At 38.1% G+C, this 25,101-nt stretch overlaps 1 protein-coding gene across 4 annotated transcripts in view; it reads right to left on the bottom strand.

Moving 5' to 3' along the window:
• Nucleotides 1-25,101, bottom strand: part of LOC119648492 — a 93,179-nt gene continuing 68,078 nt past the window's right edge. The window contains exons 3-11 of one of the 4 annotated variants that reach the window (XM_038050258.1): nucleotides 21,384-21,639; nucleotides 20,893-21,226; nucleotides 12,826-13,021; nucleotides 12,409-12,679; nucleotides 12,085-12,358; nucleotides 11,747-11,934; nucleotides 11,178-11,375; nucleotides 4,922-5,077; nucleotides 1-4,850 (exon numbers count right to left, since the gene is read on the bottom strand). In XM_038050258.1, coding sequence (XP_037906186.1) covers nucleotides 3,136-4,850; nucleotides 4,922-5,077; nucleotides 11,178-11,375; nucleotides 11,747-11,934; nucleotides 12,085-12,358; nucleotides 12,409-12,679; nucleotides 12,826-13,021; nucleotides 20,893-21,226; nucleotides 21,384-21,639 — 3,588 coding nt within the window. In that variant the 3' untranslated portion in view covers nucleotides 1-3,135. The remainder of the gene's footprint in view (nucleotides 4,851-4,921; nucleotides 5,078-11,177; nucleotides 11,376-11,746; nucleotides 11,935-12,084; nucleotides 12,359-12,408; nucleotides 12,680-12,825; nucleotides 13,022-20,892; nucleotides 21,227-21,383; nucleotides 21,640-25,101) is intronic. The other 3 variants (XM_038050264.1, XM_038050270.1, XM_038050275.1) reach the window with 3 other exon arrangements.

The raw sequence follows: 25,101 nt of genomic DNA, 5'->3' as shown, positions 1-25,101 counted from the left end.
AAACGGTAAACCTCTTATTGTTTTGACGCTTTCATTTTATTATTAAATACATTAATTTATCATTTAACATTTTTGAATTTTATTTTCATTTAAATCACAGCAGTCTTTTTATGAGTTTTAAAACTACATCATTTTGTTTATTCACTTTATGTTTTTGCTTTCTTCTCATCATGATAATAGGAAGGATAGAAAGAACTAAAGAAATGCAAATTAAAAAATGAAATGAAAAGAAAAATTAATATGAAATAACGTAACAAATGCGATTCATTATTGTAACAGTAATCGTAATTGCAATCAGTGTGTAAGATTTCTTGCACAACATCTAATGCTATCGGTTTCGTATAAGATACTTTTCTTCTATCTTTGTATCTGTGTCTCGTTTAAATAAATTGTTTAGGTACAATATGAATTAATTAGATTTCATCTTGTTATTCCACTTTTCCGAATTGCACTCTGTTCGTTCGCGTTTATATTGTTGGTTTTGGGAATCATTTTTTTACACGAACATTAGCTGTGGAATGCAAGAATGTAATAGCTTTTCCGAGCGAATGTTATCTGTTGACAAGATATTTAAACCGTTTATGAAAACAGCAGGAGTGTGAACTTTTTTCTTCAAATTGAAAACAACTTAGACTGATAACTATTTGCTATGTTCAATCTATGGATACAAATTTTATATATACATATATATATGATTTATTTAAATGTAGGACCATTTTCGCAGAAAATGCTATTACAGTTATATTTTCGTTTACAATTCATATGTAAAATTAGTTCCATTAGTTTTTAATTCCCTTGCAAAAATATAGAGAATGTAGGTACAAATATATTTGAAAAATAAAAAAATAATCATCAACAACTAGAAAAATATTCTGCTAAAACTAATAAAAAGAAAAAAAATCTTACGGAGTTCGTATTCCTCTCGATAGTGCTTGTTGCTATTGAAAATAGACTTTTCGGTGTTGACATCATTCATTAGTACTTTGTCGAATTTGCTAAATGTTAGGTTGTGGAATGTTTAGAGTATGTCGAAATATTCATTACTCATCATTTAGACAATTCTTTTATAAAACTACATACTGATTATTTTCACTTATTTTGGAGGGGATTTATGATAGCTTTTGATTAATAGAGGTTGCTTTTCTTAATTTTATCTTCATTAGGTTTGTGCATAAGTTTTCATAATTGATTTTTGAAGGTGAATATAGTTCCTTAAATTTTGAACAGAGAATGTATGCTGTGCTCCACGTGACCTCTCCAGAATATAAAGCAAACTTGGAACAACGTTTTGCATTAGCGAGAATTGAATAAACTAAAACTTACTTGAGGTTCGATGGAATATTAGGTGTACTATCAGGGCTTGCGGAGTTTCGATATTTTACATTTCTATCGCGTTCAAAATCATATGCAAAATTTTACTAAGATAGTTGGACACAGAAAGATTCTTTTTTAAGAATTAAAACAAATGCTGGCTAATTGAATTTTGAATCGAATAGAATTTTATTGTGCGACATTGAATATTTGCGAACCGTATGGCAGACATCATATCTACCGCAATAAAGCTCCATTTGCATTCTAAGAAGTCTCACCAAATTTAATATAGCTGCGGACAATAAACGTCAGAATATTCACCTTCTTAGGATATTATTACTTTATTTCTGTTTTATATGCTTGGTCGAATTTATTTGATTAAGGCAGAAAGAGTAAATTTGAATAAGATCTAATTTCTGTTTATACATTTGCTGATACATCCAATACTGACATATCGTCCAGTTTCTTTTCACCCTTTGGTTACTTTACACTTAAAGTGTGTTTATTTTAAAAACCCTTTGAGAAATACTCAAATTACAATAGTAAAGTAACTAACCAACTGTTGTGCTTTTGAAGACCACAATATTATATGACGACTTTCTAATATCAGTAATCTCCCGATTTATTTCTTTTAAGAGGACAACATCGAGATATTGTGAAAAAATTGTTTTGTATAAAAGAACGAAGAGACGTATGTATGCATTTTCCCATAAAACACAAAGTCTTAGAATATAATATTTGCAAAACGCCTAAGCTAGAATTTTTCACCTCTGCCCAATATTAACGTAGCAATATTGGGGAAACTTTAAGGATAATGTTCCGTTTAGTTTCCACGCCTCCCAATAGAATACGAAAATATCGCTTCCATCACTAAAATTATATGCATATGGAATCTGAAGAATGTACATTTCTTTCTCAGTAGTAATTTGAAAGGATCATTGTTTACCTAAGTTAGCTTTCACGTAGTATTTATATTCTATTAATTTTAATTAACTAATTGGAGTTGCTTTGTTTCTTTTAATTGTTTTATATCTACTTATTCACTAATCTCATTAAATTTCACTAAGGTTTAGACTAAGTTTCATGAATTTTATTGTGTAGTATTTTAAAAGTGTATGCATTTATTTTTTCCACGTTTATCACTTCTTCCTAAAAACGTGAATATGGTCAGTCAAGAAGTGTAAAATCTTACGCCAGTTTTTTCATGTATGCCTGCTTCTTCTGTTTATGTGTGTTTTATCCATCTAAGGGCTACTGTAGTTTAATGCATGTATGCTTTGGATTTGTCGTGAGTGAGAGAACAGTGTGGGGCTATCTTGTTGATGTATACTACGTCACTGACTCAGCTTTTGGGATCTGATTAGGTGTTGTAAATTCCTATCACTACTTTAAATGTAACATATAATATGTATCTGGCGAAAACCACAGCCTATAATATGCGTGTTTATTCATATTACAAATTTAAAATCTTCAGCTCTATTGAAATTCAACGTCTAAAACGAAACCAGGTGCAAAATAACATAAATAAAATAAAATATAAATGTAGGAAAACTTTCTCCGCATAAGCACATTTATATAATAAAATTTATCTCATTAACAGAATTTCACATAATAATTTCGACGAAATAGATGTGCAAACTTAAATACTGACTGTAGAAATAACAAAATCGTCGTTCAAATGAAACCGTTTCTATGCTTGCCGGCAAGAGAAAAAAATTATCATTATCCCTACAGCTTTGGGAATTGAATCTGCAAACGAACTATCCCTGGAAACGAGTAACAATCTCATTCCTATTCCTAATTTGTTTTGAAGATCGCTACTACCTACACCGTTAAAGTACTAATTAATTGCTGACATAATTTGCCATACTCGAACTGGTCGCCAGATATTCGCCTTAGTTTGATACCCTTCCCTCCACCACGATTATCTTTACTTCGTCCTCCACAGACTTGCAGCTCAATTTGTAGGCCTCCGGAATACTCCAAACTAAGATTGGAAACATCAACATCAGCTCCGGATGCCGCAGACGTCGTACCGCCTGGAATATCGGTACTTGTATTTTCCGCATCGACACGATTCAACACCACACATTTTGGCGGCAAACATGTATCTATCGTTTGCTTGATTATCTCCAGAATTCGAGTTGAATCCAAATTTGAACATTCATATGGCAAAGGGACTTCAAAGCATTCATCTAGGGACATTCGACGGCTTTCCGAGAGTGAATCGGGTGTAAGGCGGGCTTCAGTCTGGTCACCCATTTCAGAGTGAGAATCATTTCCACTTTTAAAGCCGGAACTTGCAGCGGATGGTTCTTGACCCGGTGACAGATTGTTCGAATCGTTACTTAGACTATCATCACTAAAACCTAAAGATTTATCACTACCTCGTCTATTATAGGCATCAGTGGAGGAGGTGGCATCAGAACGTGTAGCAACCTCATTTTCGAGACTTGTCTTGCGTCCTACTCCTCGCGTTATTGATGGCATATCACTTGATGGTTCAGTTATTACTAGACCTTGTAGCGTCATCGATGACTGCATATCTAGTGAATCATCGCTATCACGACTGTTGTCTGATGACAACGCCACTAATGTAATTTCACTACCTTGTACATCGGTTAAACATATTTGCGGGTGAGAAAGGGGATACGAAGCTTCATCTCCTCCCATAGCGGATGCATTGTACGGCATCGTAGGCGGATGTATACCTAAATTTCCATTTGAATTCTCCTCTTGAATTATGCAAAGATTTGGTGAAGCTGGCGGCGTGGGAACAATTCGAACTTGTTGAGCTGGAGACAAGTTTAACGGTTTTACGTCATAATATGAAGCAGGAACGAACCAGCCACTATTTCCTTGTATACTCATATTATCTGTGTCCGCACAAGCTGCCTCCATAGTTAAATCCAACGGTTGATTCGAAGCATTTTCGCTAGCAGCTGATGTCCCTCGGGTAATTGAGCCTCCACCTCCCGTTGTCAAGCCACTTATACCTTTTGTTATTTGATGCATAGGCGAAGCACCACCTGCCCCGTACAGATTGTATGGATTAGGGGATGAGCAACCACTGTAATTATAAATTGGCGATGGACAACCACTACTATTGCTACTGCCACCTGCTACTCCGACTCCCGCCAAATTAGGACTGTAGTTTGCGAGATTTGCTCCACTAAATATGCCTCCTAAGCTCGCTTGGTTTATTGCTAGATTTGGCGAGTTGAAACCACTTCCGCTATGTCCAAATTTGCTATAGTTCATTGTTAATGGCGACACACTATAACTGTGCTGCTGGAACATTTGGCCTATCTCCAATGGATTTTGATGACCAGAGTGTGCAACTAATCCTAAGTGCTGGGCTAATTCTAATGGAACGATACGTTTCGTCATTATACTATTGGCTGCTTCCATTGTTATACGATTTTCTGAAACAAGTTTTTCTAGACCTGGCACCAGACCCATAATAGCCTCCGCTGGAATTTCAATATTTTGACCGGCCGTCCGAAAATCTATTGACGGTTTTCCGTGAATTGGAGATCCTAAAAGAAAATATTTATAAAAATAGGATTCCTAACATACATCGGAGACATTTTATATGGCGATTATTCACCTGGCAAACTTATTGAATTATCTAATAATGGTGGACTTGGTGTAACAAGAAGATTACGTTGCGCCAAACCCTTTTGCAAGTGCTGACATTCTTGAAGAGGTCCCTGGAACTGTGTTCGTGATCCTTCCGATGCTCTTCTAACGGGACTATACCGACCTGTGTGAGATTGGAAAAGCATGATTAAATATATTATGATACAATTAGGGTGCTTCCAAGAAACAGTTGTCATTACTTTGCAGAAAGAAATAAATTGCCAGTTTGATATAAAGAAATATTCTCATGCATAAAAATATATGTACATATATTCTTGGTAGGATTATTCAATCAGCGCATTCCGTTAGAATTATGAAGATATTAGATCGACGAATGATTTTTTCCTGCTCTTCCCCATTTAAAGTTTTATAATCCCTCGTTCCTCATTTCCTCGTTGTCTTCAGCGATTTTTACGAGAAGGGATCTAAACACCATTTACTATTTTAATTGTGGCTTTGTTTTGTTTATGGTTAGAATCGTAGTAAAGTGTTCCTTCCGCTCCCCCTGAAGAGAAACAAGACAATAGAAATGTTTACGGGACTACTAAAGCGACGGCCTTTTCATCAATGACAAAGTAGTGCTAACTTTAAAATAAAAAGAAACTGTTCTCGGTGTGCATGTCACTTTTGCGGAAAGATTAGTTATAGACGCAATGAATGCAAGAAGACAATGGAGGGCTGAAAACCTAAGAGCGATTTTTTCTTTGCAGTCAAAACAAAAGAAGATGACGAAGATGCTCTTAGATTGCGGGGCGTCGAAATACCTTACATAGCGTGATTCCGTTCGTCGATGCGATGGAGCTTAAGCAACCTATAAAGAATCAATGTAGCTAAGAGTGGAACGTGCACATAACTTATCAAGAAAGGCGATTTTAAAGTCCTGGGCGAAATCAAAAGAACAGAAATCTTGGTACAAATTCAGAACCTGCTCTCTATAAAATGCACGGACTGTATTCCAGTCGTATGGAAACCTGTGTTTTAGAAAGAATCTAGCCGAAACAATTGTTTGTTTGCTTCCTAGGTGTGGCTGAAACACTTGAATTATGAGAGCGTGCAGAAATTTCAAGGAATAGAACTGATATAGAGAAACAATTTACTATGATGCATGTACCGAGGAAAATCAAACTCGGCAACCTCACAACTAGCAGAGATATCGAGGGAAGCGGATGCTTGTTGCTCCGATTATACCCACGTCTTACGATGGAATAAACACGTCTTGATATTGGTCGATGGCTACATTCCCCTCGCGACTGCGTATACCATGGAGCCCACATCAGACATTTTTAATTTTCTTAACATCTACCAGGCAATTATGAAAAGAATATATTTCGACAGAAATTAAATCATTTCCCACAGAAAACAAAATTCAACTTGAATGAATTGAAGATTCCAACGCCAGACAAATTGCTATTCGCAAAGAGAACGAACTGAAAAACAACAGAAAGAAGAATACAGGACCGGAAATAATCGAATGTATGAACCAGAGCATAAAACAGAGTAGGGCTCCGGCGAAATGTTGAATACAACGGATTATGTTACCCTGACATTTAGCGCCTTTTCTTCTTTAATGACGTCGAAGCATACACGGGCTAAACGGAGTAGACCTGTGCAATTGAGGAAGAGATAGAATCTCTGACTGAGAACAGAGAAGGAAACGTAAAATTGAAAAACGTAATTTACAGGAAATGAATTTTAAAAGCCAAATGTAATCGCCACATAAAATATGAAGGATATTAAGGTAGATCGGCGGTCATAGAGTTTTCTACTATCTCTCTGCTGCACAAATAAACGATAAAATGTATTTCTACGCGGTTAAATGCAGATCAATCTGCAAACTAAAAAAATACTTTTTACGGATTGAAACAAGCGCTAGTAGCCTGGTAAAAAACCTTTAAATTGACTGACGGTTTTGTCCAGAGCAGAGGCAACTCACCAGACGCTGCTTCGCTTCCACTTTGAGAGCAGCGGGACCAAAAGTAGATTCAGGCGGTAGTTGCTCCTTTATGTATAATTGCAAACACGACATAAGTACGAATTATATCCAGGTGAAATCCTTTATATTCAGACCCAAACTATGCCGAAGCGAAATTATTTCATTTGAGGATTGAGGAACCGCGTCTTGTGGATCTTCTCTGGATGAAATTGAAGGAGTCCCAAGTCCGTATCTAGTTGATGTGGTAAACCCCGTCTTATAAACTAAATGTGCCCTGGATGAAATTGAGGAAGTCCTAAGTCCAGCAGTAAGCTTTCTTCCGAATTGGTCCCTCCCTCAATTCTCAAACAAAATACCTTTGACATATTCGTGAAAACACTTGACTGCAAAAGAGTTGAGTTGAATACCGTGGATCTGAGCGAGAAAAGATTTCTACCACTATATATTGATGGCATTATTATCGCTGCAAAGCACTATAACTTCTGACCGGGGAACTGCAAACCAAATCAAAAACTAGTGGAAAAGAATATGGGAATTTTTCAGAAATCTAAAAGTATCTCAATGTATACTGAACACCAAAAAGAAACAAACCGAAACTATGTGGAAAGCCGGAGGGCTAAAGCCATTCGCAGAAAAAGCAACAATTTATGTTCATTATTTGAATGCCAAGGAACGTATTGCTGATATTCAGCAAAGAACTGCAAAGGGACGTATGACTTCGGATTTATTTTTCTTTTTTTGAATTTGAAATGAAATGAACTTTCATTGTTCATTTTCTTCTTCTTCAGCCTTTGCCCCGTTCTGAAGCGAAGTTGGCTCATCTTGATCGGTTGCGCCATGTTGTTCGGTCAACGGCTTGATTTGGATGCAGTCGCGAGGCTTCCAAATCATCACCTAACGTATCAAGTCATCGTTGTTTCGGTGGGCCTTTTGGCTTTTTCCCATCGACTTCCATGTTTACACCAATCTTGGCAAATTATGGAAATTAAATACACGAATTACAAAACTATACCATCGAAGACGCCTTTCTCATAATTTTTCTACCATCGATGCAACTCCATATCTATGGCAGATACCCTCATTCCGGATCTTCCGCCACGGGCCCAACGCAAGATCTTCCCCTCCTCTCCTCCGCGAGATGTTGTTAATTGCTTTTTTATAGTCGGCCAACACTCAGAACCATAGAAGTCAAAAGGGCGGACGACATCACAGTAAAGACGTCCGTTGATATGTCGATCACACAGATATTTAAGTTGCTCAGTTCTGGGCAGGTCACTGCCACTGACCAGCTGCCAAAAATTTTGTTTTTTCTAAATTCAATCTGAGGCCTGAGGCACACAAGCTTTTCTGGCACCTGGCGCTGCCGCAGAGCATATTAGATGAGTTCATGTGACACACAGTCAAAAGCCTTCTCTAGATTCAGAAAAGCAATGTAAAGAAGCCGATACTTCTCGTGATGTTTCTCCAGGAGTAACCGTACAGGGTGTATTGCATCAGTAGTTCCGCAGTTTTTGATAAACCCTGCTTGATCCACGGTTATTTGGACGATGTCGATATACGGTTGTTAAGAAATGTTGTTCAAAAATCTTCATGGTATGGGACAGGAACCGGATTGGACGATCATTTTAACACTCTGCTGGGCCTAATTTTTTTTTCATATTGGAACCACCATTCCGCGATTCCTGAATTACCCGCTGTTGCACATGAAATGGCCGACTTGGCAATCAAGTGAAATTAATTACGATTTTGCTGTATCAAACCACCACCAGTTGGCGCTGTTGGTATCGGATAATGAAGCATAGATTCTCCTACATTTAATCAAGGAGTTATTTCAGTTTTGTCCATCATTGTGATAACAGCTTTATTCGCTGGGAAAAAGGATGAAAAAGAGCCAAGAACGTATACTTTTTCTGTATGAGTTCAAACTCGGTCATAAAGCAGCGGAGGCAACCAGGAACATTAACAGCGCATTTGGAGCTGATACGGTAAGCGAACGAATCACACGGCGGTGGTTGGAAAAATTCCGGTCAGGCGCCGTAGACCTTTAAAGTGAGCCACGTGGACATCCAGGATGATCGATTGACAACGACGAGCTGCGTTTGCTAGTCGAATCCAACACACGTCAACTGTGAGAGGCATTGCAGAGAAACTGGGCGTACACTATTCGACAGTTTCCGGGCACTTGCAACAACTTGGAAAGGTGAAAATCTCGACAAATGGGTTCCGCATGCCCTTACGGAGCAAAACATGGCCTTCGAAAGGAAATTTGCAGTTCTTTACTTTCCCGCAACAGAAGCGATCCCTTTTTGCACAGAATAGTGACATGTGATGAAACGTGGATATTATACGACAATCGTCGCCGATCAGCGCAATGGCTGATGAGCCACCGATGCATATGCCGAAACCGAGTCTCCATCCGAAAAAGCTAATGGAGACTGTTTGGTGGTCTACAGCTGAAGTTGTCCACTATTCTTTTTTGACACCTGGAGAAACGATAAATGCACAGAACTACTGTGCCCAACTCGAGGAAATGCACCAAAAATTGAGTAGTCAACGGCCGAGATTGGTCAACAGAGATGGTGTGATACTCATTTACGACAGTGCACGACCTCATGTATCCGGAACAACTTTTGAACTGTTGAAAGTTGAACGAATTGCAGTATGAGACTCTGCCTCATCCACCATATTCACCGGACCTTTCGCCAGCCGATTACCACTTTTTTAAGCATTTGGATCATTTTTTTGGCGGAAAAACAATTTAGGAACGAAGAGGCTGTCAAAATTGCCTTCGACGAATTTATCAACACCCGACAGTTGGACTTCTACAAAACTGCCATACATGCTCTTGAATTTCGCTGGGAGAAGTGTTTTGAATCGACTGGCACCCATTTTGATTAAATAAAAAAAATTTTGTAAGCTTTACAGTCGTTTCAAATTTTAGTACAAAAACGGCCATTTCATTTGCAACAACCTAATAGAATTGAATGCTCAGTGCCGCGGTATATTATATGAAATCAACGTAGCAAAGAGGAACCCGCAAAAAGTCAATTCCTACTTCCTTAAAATCGGTAGGCAAAATATAAATCAAATATAGAAGACAGGAAGGAAAGTACATTATTGCTCGACTATCCCTATATTGTCTTCTCCTTGCACATCACATCCATTTTTTTCTCGACAAGGAAAGCTGACTAATAATTCAATAATCTGAAGAAAAAGAATTGTGATTAATCTCAAAGGCAAGAAAGGATACTTCTAATCAGCTTGAACGGAAAGTGCATTTCAGTATATAGCAACAAAGTCTCGTATTTCGAGTCTACTGAACCCTCACTTTCAACCCCCAAAGCCTAAAAAAACACAAAAATGACAACTTTCTGTGATAAACTAATGAAGAAAATATAGGAATCTCTAGAAAAAGGGGTAGGAATGACACGAACGAATACTTGCTTCCTGGTAAATGAGCCGTGAGACCTATAAAGTTGTGAAGACAAAATAAGTACATCGAAAGACGGAAAGTAAGCTCAGATATTGATGTCATTTCTATTCGGCAATCTCCACAAAAGAATGTTGGAACCGGATATGCTCTTTACAAGAGTTTCACCTTCACTGAAACTTACGGTTTTAACGCCCCACGTTGGCCATCATTGACCATACGTGTTTGTTACAATCTGTTATACTATTTTATCGCTCAACGAAATATAAAAAAGTATTATTTATTCCTTTCTTCAAGATAATGACAACATAAATGTTTCATAAAATTATGAATGATATCAATGTAACATTTTATGCCAAGTTTCATGAATCTGAACAATAACAACAAAGCAAATTGTTTATCACAATTACATAGTACGAGTAGACGCATGCACACTGAAAAGCAAAAGGAGAGAGTTATTTTATTATCTAAGTTGTGCAAAATATTTCGGCATGCTTGGTGGTTAATTCAGAATATGAATATTTGTTTTTATAGATACATCGATACAATCTTATACAAATATGGATCACTACTCAGAATGGCATGTCGACATTGAAAAATATGACTTTTGCTAAGTAGTACCATCGAATGTTCGTTTATTTTGGACTGTTTATTAGTTTCAGGACACCTTACAGATGTTTCTTCGTTAGTTTGAAAAAAATGAGGATTTAATGAAAAGGTAAACTAAGAGCAAATCGAACTAATGAAAGATTCAATTATGGAAAGAAACAATTGTACAATAATACATATAAGTTTACATATATCCCATAATATTCCAAAAAAAATAAAAAAAAAAATAAAATGAACTAAAAATAAACTTACCAACTTCTTGTACTGTAGGTAATTTGCAAGGTCTACTACCAAAACGTCGATTGCTGCTAGCTGATGCGGAAGTTGCTTGAGCCGAAGCAGGAGGACTTTGGGATTGCCCTCCTGCTGGGCTTTGCATTTTCAATGCAGGTGGCAAATAGTTGCGATTCATACGTGCTTCTACCTCTCTTATAAGTTCAGGGCTAATGACTATTTTTTATGAATTTGGTTCATAAGCGAACAGCAAATAGGGAAATTGTGTAGAGTGAAGATGGTTGTCGTATATTTATATTTATATATATATTTTTTGTTGTGGTGTTTTTTTTTATTTGGACACGAACACATTGAAGTATAGCGCAACAATGGAAACATCCAAGCAAAAACCAAAAATTAAAAAAATGAAAAAGAATAAAATTAGAACAATATTATGAAAAAGATTTCAAAAATATAATTATGTATAATTGAAGTACCAAAATTATAAATTTATTAAGGAATTAATTAAAAACACAAAAGGTGTTTCGTGCAGGCATGCTGTTTCAGATTTTAGCTTGCTACGTTTGAGAAAGGCATTACAGTTTTACCTGGTGGTCGTTCCATGACCGTAAGAAGACCCGTTCTTCTTGTTCGTCCGCCTGACGATTGCGGTCCAGGGGAATGTGTTGAAGATTGTTGGTCTAAACCACCTTCGGCTCCACTGGCTCGTGTCTGCGATAAGTCGTCTGTGCAGCCGACAGTGTGCCGTTTCGAACAGCCTCTTCCATGCATATATCTACTTAGAATTTTATTTTGAGTGTCAAAAAATTTAGCACAGTCTATATAAGGGGTTGCTTCTAATGAAAAAATAATAATCACTTATAAAGAACATTTTACGCTCTTTAAGAGTATTACTTCACATGAAATAAATAAACCACATTCTCACCTCTGAATCTCATCATTAGATTCCTCGCTCGCCTCACCAGGTGTTGTTGTTGTAGCGTCACTCATCTTTATAACTTCAACTGCATTCATTTTCATTGCACCCCCGGCTCCGTTAGCATCACTTGTGCTCGCTGGATTATTGAAATAACCCTCCATAGGTTGCTGCTGCGCTGGATGCTGTTGACTCGTTCCAGATGATGTAGATGGATAATAAATATGTAAATTTGCTCCCCCATCTGATGCTCGTCGCCCAAATGATCCAGCTGCATCAGAGGCTAGTGTTTCAATAGTTGTTTCAAATGGGAAAGAAAGAATAAGAACTTACTTGCGCCCATGACCATTGGCGGCTTGAGAAGATGTTGATCTTTAATTGTAAGATTATGTAAAGGTTGATTTTGTAACATGTGCAAATTAATTGGCAAATGTGGACCGCTATTCTCATCTTCTTTGAAGTTGATTGCGACTGTTGGATTGCCCAAAGCTTGTTCATGGGCGACATCACCTGGGCCTACCGTATGTCGCCGTGCATTACCAAGATTAGAGCAATTGGCAGGATTTTGTGATGTCAAATGTTGGCCAGATGTCTGTGGAGTTGACTAGGAAATTTTAAATTAATAAAAAGTATGTTTACGTAATTATGTATTATTATAGTAGTACCAAAATCTTTTTAATCGAACGATATTGAAATAGCTAAGATGTACTAGAAAATTTGTCAATAGACCTTTAGTGAAAAGCAACTTACTTCATTTTGTCGTGATGGTCCAGCTTCTCCTTCAACTTCCAAATATTTTTCAAAATCAACCGAAACATCTGTCCATCCAGGTAACGTTTGAAATGGTCCACTTGTGTTTGTTAAAGGGCTAAGGCGATCAATTGACTCTTGCTTCATTGGTTCTGATCGATCCACTACTCCCGTCGTAATACTCGTTTTGCGAGATCTAAAATGAACAGAAACAATAGTACATTATAATATTGACATAATTACTTAAATTACAAGACAATTATTAGAAGACTTGATAATATGGATATGGGTATTTAGTTGACATATATGAGGAAAATGATGGAAAATCGCGTTACTTCAATTTTATAAAGATTAGTTTCGATATACATGACATCTGGTATTGTATAAACCATTGCAAATGTTCAAATTTTCAAAGGAAATTAACCCTACCGAGTGTAAGGTTGTGGAAAAAGTGAGAGAGATTACCATGTCAAATGATTAGGTAAGTTATCCTGAGCGCCGAGCAACAAATGAAGCATCTACTTCTACATCAGATCAGATAAACTAACATAGAGCTCAGAAATGACACACCCTCAAGCATATGTGGTTCCTGTTTACCCCTTTATAAAGCATAACACATTCACACAGCCCCTTCTTTTTTAAAGTTCCCTAATCCATTATTGGATTTCGCCACAGATGTTCTCAAGCCCTTTTGAGAAAGGGCGACCAAAGAGTCATTATAGTTAACCGGCCGAATTCTGGCTCTGGATCTTCCCGCACTAACTAGTACCACCCTTGGGATCATTTTCGAACAGTATGTGATATGCAGATTTCGGCGTCCACAGGCATGGCATCTAGAATGTTCTACGCAGAAGGGCCATTGCAGAGAAACTAATAGCTATTTCCAGGGCGACATATATCTCGTGCAACACTGAGATGAAATATCAAAGGAATTTGGAGTCCAAAGCGGGCTACGACAAATTAGCATTTTTTCGCCGATTCTATTCCTTCTCGTTATCAATGCCGTTCTTCATGTTTTTTTTTCGGATTGCGTGGAGTACTTCAATCGCCCCTAACATCTTTCTTCAAATTCTTTGATTACGTTGATGATATCTGTTTGCTCTCTTACTAAGTAATAGATTTTAGTCAAATAGCTCTGAATTTGGAAAAGAAGGCAAGTATATGGAAAGTGACGTCACTGTTATTCGAAGGCTCCAGATCTTGGTTAACACCTATCTCCATCATATCACCAGAGTACTCTGGCTCGACACAGTTTCCAACGAAGAACTAAATCGGCATACAGATCAGTGGTAGGCATGTTGATTACAAGGCGAAAGTGCAGTGAATAATTCAGACTTTAAGAAAAGGTGACAATTCCATTACTGGCTTCGCCATTCAAGGGCATCCACTATCCCAAATGGCAAACAAGTGGGTTACCCTAGAAACAGACCAGTTGTAGTCGACGCGCTATGCTCCATTTAGAGGTTTCATTAACATGCCACCTAATATTGTGCAAGTGATTAACCTATACCACCGGGGTATACAATACCCCCCAAAACGAAGAGTCGAACCCGGTGTACGCAATTGGGGACTCAAGACACGTTTCAACATCCACATTCTCAGGCAATATCACGAGGAAAAATCTCTCTAAAGATTTCAAATTATTTTTCGTTAAGGTTCAAGTGACTCATAGTTGAAGGAAAACCGTAACCCCTTTCGTTTTCGCACCACTGTTAGGATTTTAGAGAAGCTCAAATGAATGAGACTCATTTTCATCTCGACAACTTTGTAATCGAAAGTTTTTTCTGATAAATTTTGTTTGGCCACTAGTTTCCACATGAAAAGTAAATAGGATAAATAGGGGGAAAATGCCAAATAACTGCTTGTTTTGGTTAGTATAAATTTTATCATTTACGCATTTTTTATTATGTTAGATGAATAGACGCAAACAGATAAGAGATGGCACTAAAATTTATGATCATTTTTACGAGGATAAATTCGCATTATTTATATTTATACTTAGTTACATATGGTATATCTATCAACATGAAAGTATGAAATGGTTTTTTCTAACCCCTTGAAAAAATATAAGTTGAATAAATCTTCTCAATATTCGTTGGTTTGCTTTGTTGCTATTACTCCATTACAGCAGTGTAAAGTTTCATATAACATTTTTCCATTTCTATAGAATATTTGTTTAAACATGTGGTGAGGAAAAGTTGACTGCAGCCAAATAAGTTTGTAGTAAATTCCTCAAGTACTAATGCTTGCCTGTCATATCAAATGTGACTTGGATGTTAAGAACAAAATCATCGGTATCGTTGGAGCGGATTGCATGTCCTTACCGTTGAAGTCGTGTCTCTCACAACTTGAAAGGTGGAAGAAAAATCGGTCGTGAATGGCAGACATGATCGTAGCCCATTATGCACAAAATCTTCATGCTCATCACTGTGAGACAGGGTTCGCCAAAAATCAACAATTTTTTGTGACTTTTCAGTAACTTCAATGAATATTGGACTGCCGCAAAAACGTTATCTGACTTCGGAATTAGTTTAATAATTCGGAATATTCATTGAATAATGTCAGAAGTTCCTACCGTGGTTTGGTGAAAGAACTATCGGCTGAAATACAGATACCTCGACAATGTTCGAGAGGTACAAGACGGAGTATGCTTTGAAAGGAAAGCTGAAGTTGTTGCAAGAATGAATTGAAACAGATACACAGCGATGTTTTCTATATTTCGATTATGACCGTGGGTTTTTTCGAAATAACTAACAATGTTGATGATCTGCCTTATAATTTCGTAGTGTTCAAAGTATTTCCTGGTATCATCGTAAAAAAATGCTTTTGTTTACTAGACTTTGGTTTTTTTTAGACCTAAGACCAAAATATCTAGATAGAAACCTCTTCGAGGAATAATCCGCACGCTTCCTGCCTTTCAAGCGCCGTAAACAGGAGATTGCCTGAGTAAATGTTATCAGTAGGGACTGCAAAGAACAGAGTCAGCGAGAGATCATCAAGGCCGACAGCTGTACACCTAAGTTGCCTAGGATTTTCTTGGCTATTAAGAATATACAATATTTTTATCTATATTTTTTCAAAGAGATTTGGGATCGTCTAAGCAGATAGCAAAGATTTCAGAACTGTATAACGTATTATGAAAGAACTTGCATGTGGTCATCATCCTTTTGATAGCCCTGGTGATGAGCAGCTAAAGAGGTAGCAGGAATACTTCACCACGGTTCTTAACCGTATGACATTCGTTGAAGTTCCATCTCTTGCAGAAGAAATGGCTAGTAACATTAACTTGCGGATGTGGACTGCTCTTCTAAACAGAAGAACAATCATCTCGGTAATTAACACACTTAAACGGAGTAGAATCACTGGGCTGCAGAGCTATTTATCATTGCACATACATTTTCTGCAGAGCTACTCCTCCCATTCCACTCCTATCCGTAAATCCTGAGAATGCAAGACTTTTCCCAGAGAGGGAACAATGTTTGCGGAAGAAGCGAATTGCGATTAGACCTCACTTTCGTTAGCAATATACTCGTAAAAGATCTCTAATGGCAAGAGTAGTACATAAAAAGCGATCATGAAACTATCATTTTCCAAACCCCGTTTATGATTCATATGAAGTAAACAAAGGAAATTGTGACCAGTTGGACAACCAATAAATTCGACACAGAAAGGTTGAAGAAAATACATCTGAAAGCATAAAAGAAACGGTTTGACAAGTCGCGCGGCTACTCCCATGTTTCGGCATCATGTTTTCTTAAAATAAAAGTCCCTACTCGCGGAATTTGGAAATTGTTTCGCGTTTAAAGTAATCGTTATACAAAAATGCGAGGAAAAAATTGCATGCGACTAAAAAGCAAAATTGAAAATTTCAAAAGAATATGCAATGCGCCGAACTCTGATCCATGCTGCGGTGTATATGAAATGCAAACCCTCCTCACAGATTGCTTGTCCTAAGTTGCTGCAGAAATTAGTTACCACTTGCTTTGATAGCCTACTTTCATGCACTTCATGCGGTAGCAGATAAGTAAATGGCGCCAAGAAATGAGCTGAAAATAGGACCCTGGTATCGGGTGGAATACGCGAACAGAGTCAGGTAAACCCTAGGTAACCGTCCACATAGACCAATATGTCTGCTGAATACCATTGACAAGTTTTTGGGGTGGATAATTATGTACAATAGAATATTGACGTCAGACCTAGTAGGGTACAGAGAAAATAAACCGATTTAATCCAAAATTCGACTACGCCATGTACCCTTGTAGTTTGCCAGACTACCAAATTTCGAAATGTTTGGCCAAATTTAAGTGCATGCAGTAGATTTACATCAGAACTAAAGAAATATTTTTGTTGCATTGGTTACAAGTCACTTGGAAAACTTGGGCACTACCCCGTCCGATTCACTCTATTTGCGTTCTCACGTTACAAAATCTGGATACTGTGACCTCGACAAAAAAAAGCTGTGTAGGCGCCAAATTATTTTCTATAATTTTATTTATCATATACAATAAAGGGCCTTTCTCAGAATTGTCCTTACTGGAAAAATGGCAAAATATGCTACGGTGGCCTAACACCTTAACATAGTTGAACATGTTATATATCATTGGTCGAACACTTTTGTGCATAGTACAAGGACAGAAGCTGTCGCAGAAACACTAGAAAATATTGTTGTGGATGTTAAAGAGGATTAGAACGAAGTCGAAAATATGACGCAAACTGTCGGCGAGAAGCTAACGCAACAAGAGCTGACAAGCAACCAGAAAGAGTGTGATCGTGATGGGTGATCTGAATGTCAAGATAGACTCAGCACCTTACTCGGACATATGATGGAGGAACACGGTCTAGGCGACCGTAGGAATAATGGTAGGAGATTCGTGGATATCTGCAACTTCCGTCGCTTCGTCATTAGTGGCACATTGTTCGAATAGAGAGCCTGCCATAATGTCAGTTGGGTTTCAACTGGTCAAGATTGTATGAGCAATCAGATCGACCATTTCGTGATCAGCAGTAAATTTAGGTGTTGTCTTCTGGATGCGCGTAACAAGAAAGGCGCTCGGCCTTGAAAGGAATCATCATCTGATGGTTATTTAGGGTCTCGCAAAGTTGGGGAACTGTGATCCCCCCGCATCACGAAAGAGCTTGCATGTGGTCGCAAGTCTTTCGATGGTCCTGTGAAGAACATGAACGGTCGATTTCTTATCCACGATGAGTAACTGAAGTGGTGGAAATTACACTTCATCACGGTTTTTAACCGTATCACATCAGGTGAGGTTCCTCCCTTTGTAGATGAAAAGGCTAGTCACCGTAACATGCGGATGCGGACTGTTCTTTCAAGCAGAAGAGAAATCATTTCGATAATTAACGCATTTAAACGGAGTAAAGCCACTGAAGAAACAGTCCCTGCAATCCACCGGCTTAAAAACCATAAGTCACCAGGAGCCGATGGAATTACAGCCGAATTAGTTAAATATGGAGGCGACCAACTACACCAAGTAGTTCATCAACTAATGCTCAAGGTGTGGGACACCGAATCAATGCCTGACGATTGGCAACGAGGTATTATTTGTCTCATACATAAAAAGGAGGATATCACGCAGTGTTGCAATTATAGAGGTATCACGTATCATCCATATATACCCCGCTATCTTGCAAGACCCTATTTTCCCTTACGCCCAGAACATCATTGGCCCATACCAAAGACGATCACTCCGTGAAAATCAGCAACAGATCTGATTTTCTCTCTGCGGCAAGTGATAGAAAAACTGTTGGAATATGGACATCAGTTGCACCCTGTTTTCAGCGACTTTAAAGCCGCTTATGATAGCATAGCTAGGGTAAAACTGTACACGGCCATGAGAGAATTCGGCATCCCGACGAAATTAATAAGACTGAATAGGCTGATCTTGACCAATGTGTGAGGCCAAATAAAAGCAGCAGGATCACTCTCGAGACTATTCAACATCAACCACGATCTAAGATAAGGGGATGCCCTATCATGCGTCCTCTTCAATCTGGTCCTGGAGAAACTGATTCGTGATGCAGACATAGATTCGAGAGGCACCATCCTCTTTAAGTTCACCCAACTACTGGCCTACGCTGACGATATTGACATTATAGGAAGAACAACCATGTACAATCTACCATCATCCAGATCGAGCAGGCGGCGCGAGACTCGGGTTGCACCTAAATGAAGGCAAGACCAAGTACATGGTGGCAACGTCAGCGCCAAAAAGCAAAGAACGAACAACATCGAATCGCACTGATCAAACGAAAACAATAAAGATAGGAGACTACAACTTTGAGATCGTTGAAAACGTCTTCTATCTAGGGTCGAAAATCACAACCGATAACAGCTATGACGATGAAATCCGCGCACAGTTGTTGGCAGCCAACAGAGCCTATTTCAGCTTACAAAAATTGTTTCGCTCGAAACGTGTCACCATAGGGTGAAGGCTTTTACTGTACAAGCCTATGATCTTACCAGTCCTTATGTATTCCTCGGAAACCTGGGTTCTTAGTAAGAAAAATTGCAAATTCTTGCCCGCGTTCGAGAAGAGAATCCTCCAAAGAATTTTTGGTCCCCTACATGAGGATGGATCATTCCATAGACTACATAACAAAGAAATCTATGAACGATACCACGACCGTCTGGTTGTAGATGATCCAGCCCGGAAAGTCTATAAGGGCAATATCTATGATAGAAAAAGAAGACGAGGCAGACCCTGCCTGAGATGGAGGGATGGCGTAGGTCAGGACGCTAGACAGCTTTTAGGGATATCGAATTGGTGGATCTCGTCGCGAAACTGGGGTGTCTGGAGCTTCTTATTAAGGCAGGCCTAGATCGGATACCGGTTGTTGCGCCGTTGATGATGATGAGTTAGAATTATGTTGGGCGATAATCGCGTTGTATAGACCTAAGCTGAACAAAGCTTGAATTGATGAATTCTTAAGTCCACATCAGCTAATTTGGGAAAAACCGTTTCCTACTTTTCATTTTTTTTTCACGAATCCCTCGTTGATCTCATTCAAAAACAACATTATATTATAACAAAATATCGCCTGCGGGGAACCTGGAGGCAAGACCAACCGTGCCAACCCTGTGCTTGCAGTATGTTTATATTTTATCATATAAATCTTACGCTTATCGCTGCTTAAAATATTTAACGAATTCAAAGTTTGAAAGCTTTCGGTCGTGTCTAGGATCATTTGATCTTTATTTCATGTGGTGTTTAAAAGTGTTGAGTGTTGAGAGAACGTCCGAAAGAAAGAAGTCTGGGAAATTCAAATGGATTTTCTATACGTTATTAACCATCGGTTCCAAAAATATTACTTCAATTAGCCGTAACACCTGCCAAGTGCATTCAAAGCCAGACCTGAACAATTATCATGAAGTTCTTGAAAAATGAATAACCCTATAAACACGAAGAAAATAAATTTCACGTGATAACTGATCAACAAGTATCTACTGTAGATTGTGAGACCATCTTGCGGAACCATCAAAGTTCGCCAACAAACCATAAGTTGTGGATAAAAGACGTGTTCAATGAAATACAAACGAAGCTTTAAAAATAAGCAGTTAGCATTTGTCATCAACAATCCATTTCAATTTGGGAATATCTCTAGCTTGAAAAGATAGAGTAACTAATAGAATAAAAGAACAACTCCAACTAACTTTGCATGACAAAAGGTCTCCTACTTTGTAGTGAAATCCAAAGAAAATGTTGCGACCCTAGCTTCTTACATTTCGGTTAAATCGTTAACATGAGATAGTTTTGCGTATGGAACAATAGAATGTACATTTGGCGCATATTAAAGCTTTTTTGACCAAATATGAACATCATTCTTGCCGTTGCTATGTAACTACATTGATCCATAATTTTCTTTGTAAGCGATTGTTGAAAGTAGCCCGGGGATTGTTCGCTACCTATTCTGAATGACACTCACTTATAATTTTAGAATTGTTGTGGAATTGGTATTCCACTCATAAATTATAATTTCATCTATTCAAAATGAAGAGAAAGATAGATAAACATCGCATTGTACTACGAAGCAAGGTATCTATATACAAACCTTGAATACGCTAAGCTGGCGTGATGCTGTATTCGTTGTTGTTCTCTGCGCTTCTTTTGTAACTTGTCTACCAGAAGATTATAAATTGCATATATATTATCAAATCGTCCCTCATGTACAGATTGTGCAATCATATCAGCGGTTAATCCGGGCAATTTGAGCATATGTTCCATAACAACAGTATCGAGATTAGTGGGTTCGTTCATTGTAGCCGCTCGTGCGTCATCGATCACATTCGACCATTCCGACATCCATCGATGTTTAGCGATTTGTTTAAGCGTATAACGACGTTCAGGTTCAACAACTAACATATGACGTATTAAATTCTCGCAATCTGTAAACAGATCAACAATCAAATATTTATGCAAGAATTTCACGCTACAATTAAAAATAAAGACGTTATACATTTATAGTGCCTGAAGTAGAGAAATGTCGAGGGTTGATATAACGCTAGTGCGAACGAAAAACACATTCATTACAGTCCTACGTACCTTGTGACATAAAATACGGAATGCGAAATTTTCCGGTTACAACACGCGATTTAAGCTCGAGTAATGTCGTACCATCGAATGGTAACGCTCCGCAAACCAAAGCATATAAAACTACCCCTAAACTCCATATATCGGCTCTAGGTCCATCGTATTCGAGGCCTTGGAATACTTCAGGTGCTGCGTATGGGGGCGAGCCGCACCATGTCATAAGTGGAGTTCCTTCCACATAAGTATTGCTGAATCCGAAATCAGCTAGCTGCAATAATCAAAGATCAAAAGGACGAATTAGGCTTTTTCATCAATAATTTTTTCAACGAATTTATCATGCGAAAAACTGAGAAAATTTACGGTCTAAAATTTATTTTTTATTTATTGAAAGATTTAAAATGATTGAGTGAATATCTAATGCAAGGGAGGTCCGAATGCTACAGATTTGTCATATTTAATGGGAGTTTGTTTGACGTAAGTTAACCATTTCAATATGATGGAATGCATCATAACATTAATATGGGATAATTGCTCCTCAAGCCTGGCTCGTCTGACACATTATTTGGAGGAAAATGGCACTACATGCTTTGAATGAATTAAGTGCTATTATCCGAAAAACAATATGTGTTCACATACATGTTGAATGCAAGTAAAGGAGAGAGGGAAAATTTAGTCTAATCATAAAGTGAGCCAAGCAAATGAGTTTTTGTGTCATTTAAATGAAGGTGCTTATCATCCACCCCCATTTCGCGATAATCTCTTATTAATACTTCGAGATAATCTGATATTGTCTCTCGCTATGTTGAGAGCGCCACTAGCAATTTATTAACGTTACTGCCCGGAGAGTCTTAGGCCACTACAGCTTTATCATTCGCAATCAAGCAAGTTATTGGTTTGCGTCAAAAACAGCCAGGCGGCACGTGATAAACAAAAATATTTGTTAATATTTTGAATCCAATTACAGTATATCAAATATTTAGCATCCAATATCGGAGCAAGCAGATTGTTTGTAATTTTTTCCCGTGTAATTTTCAGAGGGCAACAAGCTATGGAATGGATTTCGAAACATATTCTACCTTTTTTTATTTTAATGTGACTTTGAAACTCACTTGAAGGCATCATATGAAATAGAATTTTTGTGTAATGATGAGTTGTCAATTAAGAAGATTTAGTTCAGATGAACCCTGAATGTATTTTTCTCGAATTGGCGCCCAAAAAAATAAAAGAGTAACATCGAAATTCAAGAAAATCTTTAAAACTGTGTCATACTGATTTTCAGAAAACTTCCAGATCAGATCAATTCTTAGTAGTCCGTGAGGAAGTCTGACGTCAAATTAGGTGAAACAAAAAAAAATTGCACAAACTGGAAACGAAAGGTTGAATGGGTCGACCATTTACAAAGAACTATAAATTAAGGGGGTCATCCCGTGTATCGGATCTGCAGAATCGGATTTCTTTTCGCATCAATTGTATCTAGATATAATGTTGAATATATAGGCAAAGTGATTTTTGATATTGGGAGTCGTTCGGAAATTATAGTGTTAAACACGTGATAAGTCACATGCCAGATTTATGTCTTCAGCTAAAAATCGCACTCTACTTTTCAAATGCGTTTTTCTCGAAACTGCATGTTGAAAATCGGCTGCCACCATAGCCCAAAATCTATCCAACGAAATTCTTTGAAATTTTTACTATTCAGAACATATTTCTACGGTCCGCAAACTAGGATAATTGCGATTCATTCAGTTTTTTTTTTATTCATTGAGGAAGCCATAAAAACACCAAAATTCACAAAAAAAAGTTTAACACGGCAATTTTGCTTTTAATATTTTTAATAATCCTAGTTTGCGGACTGTAGTTAAGCCTGTACGTTAAAATGCCGTTTACTTTTTTCTTTTTTTCTTTCTTTTTTTCTAGTGTGGCAGCAGAAAAACACCTTTTTTTTGGAGATGGGTGTATAAATTGCTCTGTATTTCAACAACGAACTATGCAATCGGGCTGGCAAAATTACCATGCACGCTCAAGATATTAGTAGATATATGGTGAAAAATTCGTATTTGTATCTTCATCCAATTCTTCACAAAAAAATTCTAAAAAAAGCCAAAAAACGGCCTTCACACGGGATGACCCTCTTAAGACTAACTAAAAAGATATTTAAGGAGAACCATAGAGGAGCTTAATCAATGCCTCAATGCCAACATTGCATAACTATCGGCATTGGCGGATGGAAAAAGAAGCCTGAATTTTCATATTAACCATCGACTTAAAAATTAACCTCTTATCGGATCACCCTATAGTTGTTTTGGCGGATACCAGGGCAAAACATGGGCTAGTACCCACGGTGCAGCATAAAACTTGTGAAACGCCTATTCAGCTAACATCATCAGTTCTACTACCAAACCCTATCCCCATCTCCAAGTGTGATCGCTGGGATTTCTGTCTTAATGAAAAACTGCAGACGGAGAAGGATGAAGGCGAGTTTTCCGCACCTAAAAACGATACCAACTGATTCTCCAGGTTGGGTGATGGGTAGGACTGAAAACACTCCATGGAAAACAAGTTGTTACGAAGCTACGAAAAGAACCTCAGACTGGAGGAATGTTACAATGGCGAACCCGGCAACGAAAACGAACTAACGATTTGCGCATTTTTATATGAAACGTATTCTTCCTGTACGGATATGCTGTCTTCTATTGAACTGATGTAACAGCGCTGTAAGAGATGCGGTGAACAGAGACCAGTTTTCTGGAGAAGAGCCGTTACACCATATATTACAGCGGCCATTCAGCAAACCATGTACTCTGAGTAAGTCTCTTATTCAGCCAAAAAATGAAACCGGCTGTTACCGGCTTTGAAAACATAAACATTGCGAGGCAAATTTCAAAATATAAGCCTCATTAATGTTGTCGGCCTTATAGAGAAGACTACAGAGTCGGAGAAGGATACTTCGAACCCTGTCCCAGATATGATATCAAAATCATACTTGGACAGCTAAGTAGGGACGGAGCCTGTATTCAGGCGATACTTCAGCACCCATAGCTTACATAGACACACCAATGACAACGGACTGCCCATTATTCAATTAGCAGTGTCGCACGAGATTGTTGTTGGAAGTACATGGTTTGTGCGGAAAGCGATTCATAAACATACATAGACCTCTCCAGATGGAACCAATTTCAACTAATAGACCACGTGTTGATTGAACGCCGCCACCTCTAAAGCTTTGGTGAATGTCAGAACATATAGGGGGACCAATATAGTCTCGAATCACTATCTCGTTGGCATAATGTTCCGGGCTCGAATTACAACCCCGCCTAGAATCCCCTCTAACAAACAGGTGAGAGTCAATACTGAAACCATCCACAACGAAGCCCTCCGTAACACGCATTAGGGGGAAATGGACGCCGCAATACCCGCAGTTGTAGAGGTCTTCAAGATGCAGCATCAACAAATGATCTTTATAACCACCTGAACAATGTTATCATTCATATCAACAAACAAACTTGGCCCAGTCCTAAAAAAATCGGAACGATTTTTGCGACGATGAATGTAAGTTAGCAATGGAACGGGACAATGCTGCATACCGGGCAATGCTGCAGTTTCAAAGAACGCGGGTACGTGCCGAGACCTATCACAAACTTCGACGAGTGGAGAAGCGACTTAACAGACAGAAAAAGGAATCCAGGAAGAACCAAAAAGTCTGTGAACTCGAGAAGTTCAGGAAGTTTTA

This window comes from Hermetia illucens, chromosome 1 (assembly GCF_905115235.1).
Source record: "Hermetia illucens chromosome 1, iHerIll2.2.curated.20191125, whole genome shotgun sequence".
Classification (NCBI taxonomy): Eukaryota; Metazoa; Arthropoda; class Insecta; order Diptera; family Stratiomyidae; genus Hermetia; species Hermetia illucens.
The sequence above is the reverse complement of the archived record's forward strand: the minus strand, read 5'-3'. Positions and strand labels throughout refer to the sequence as shown.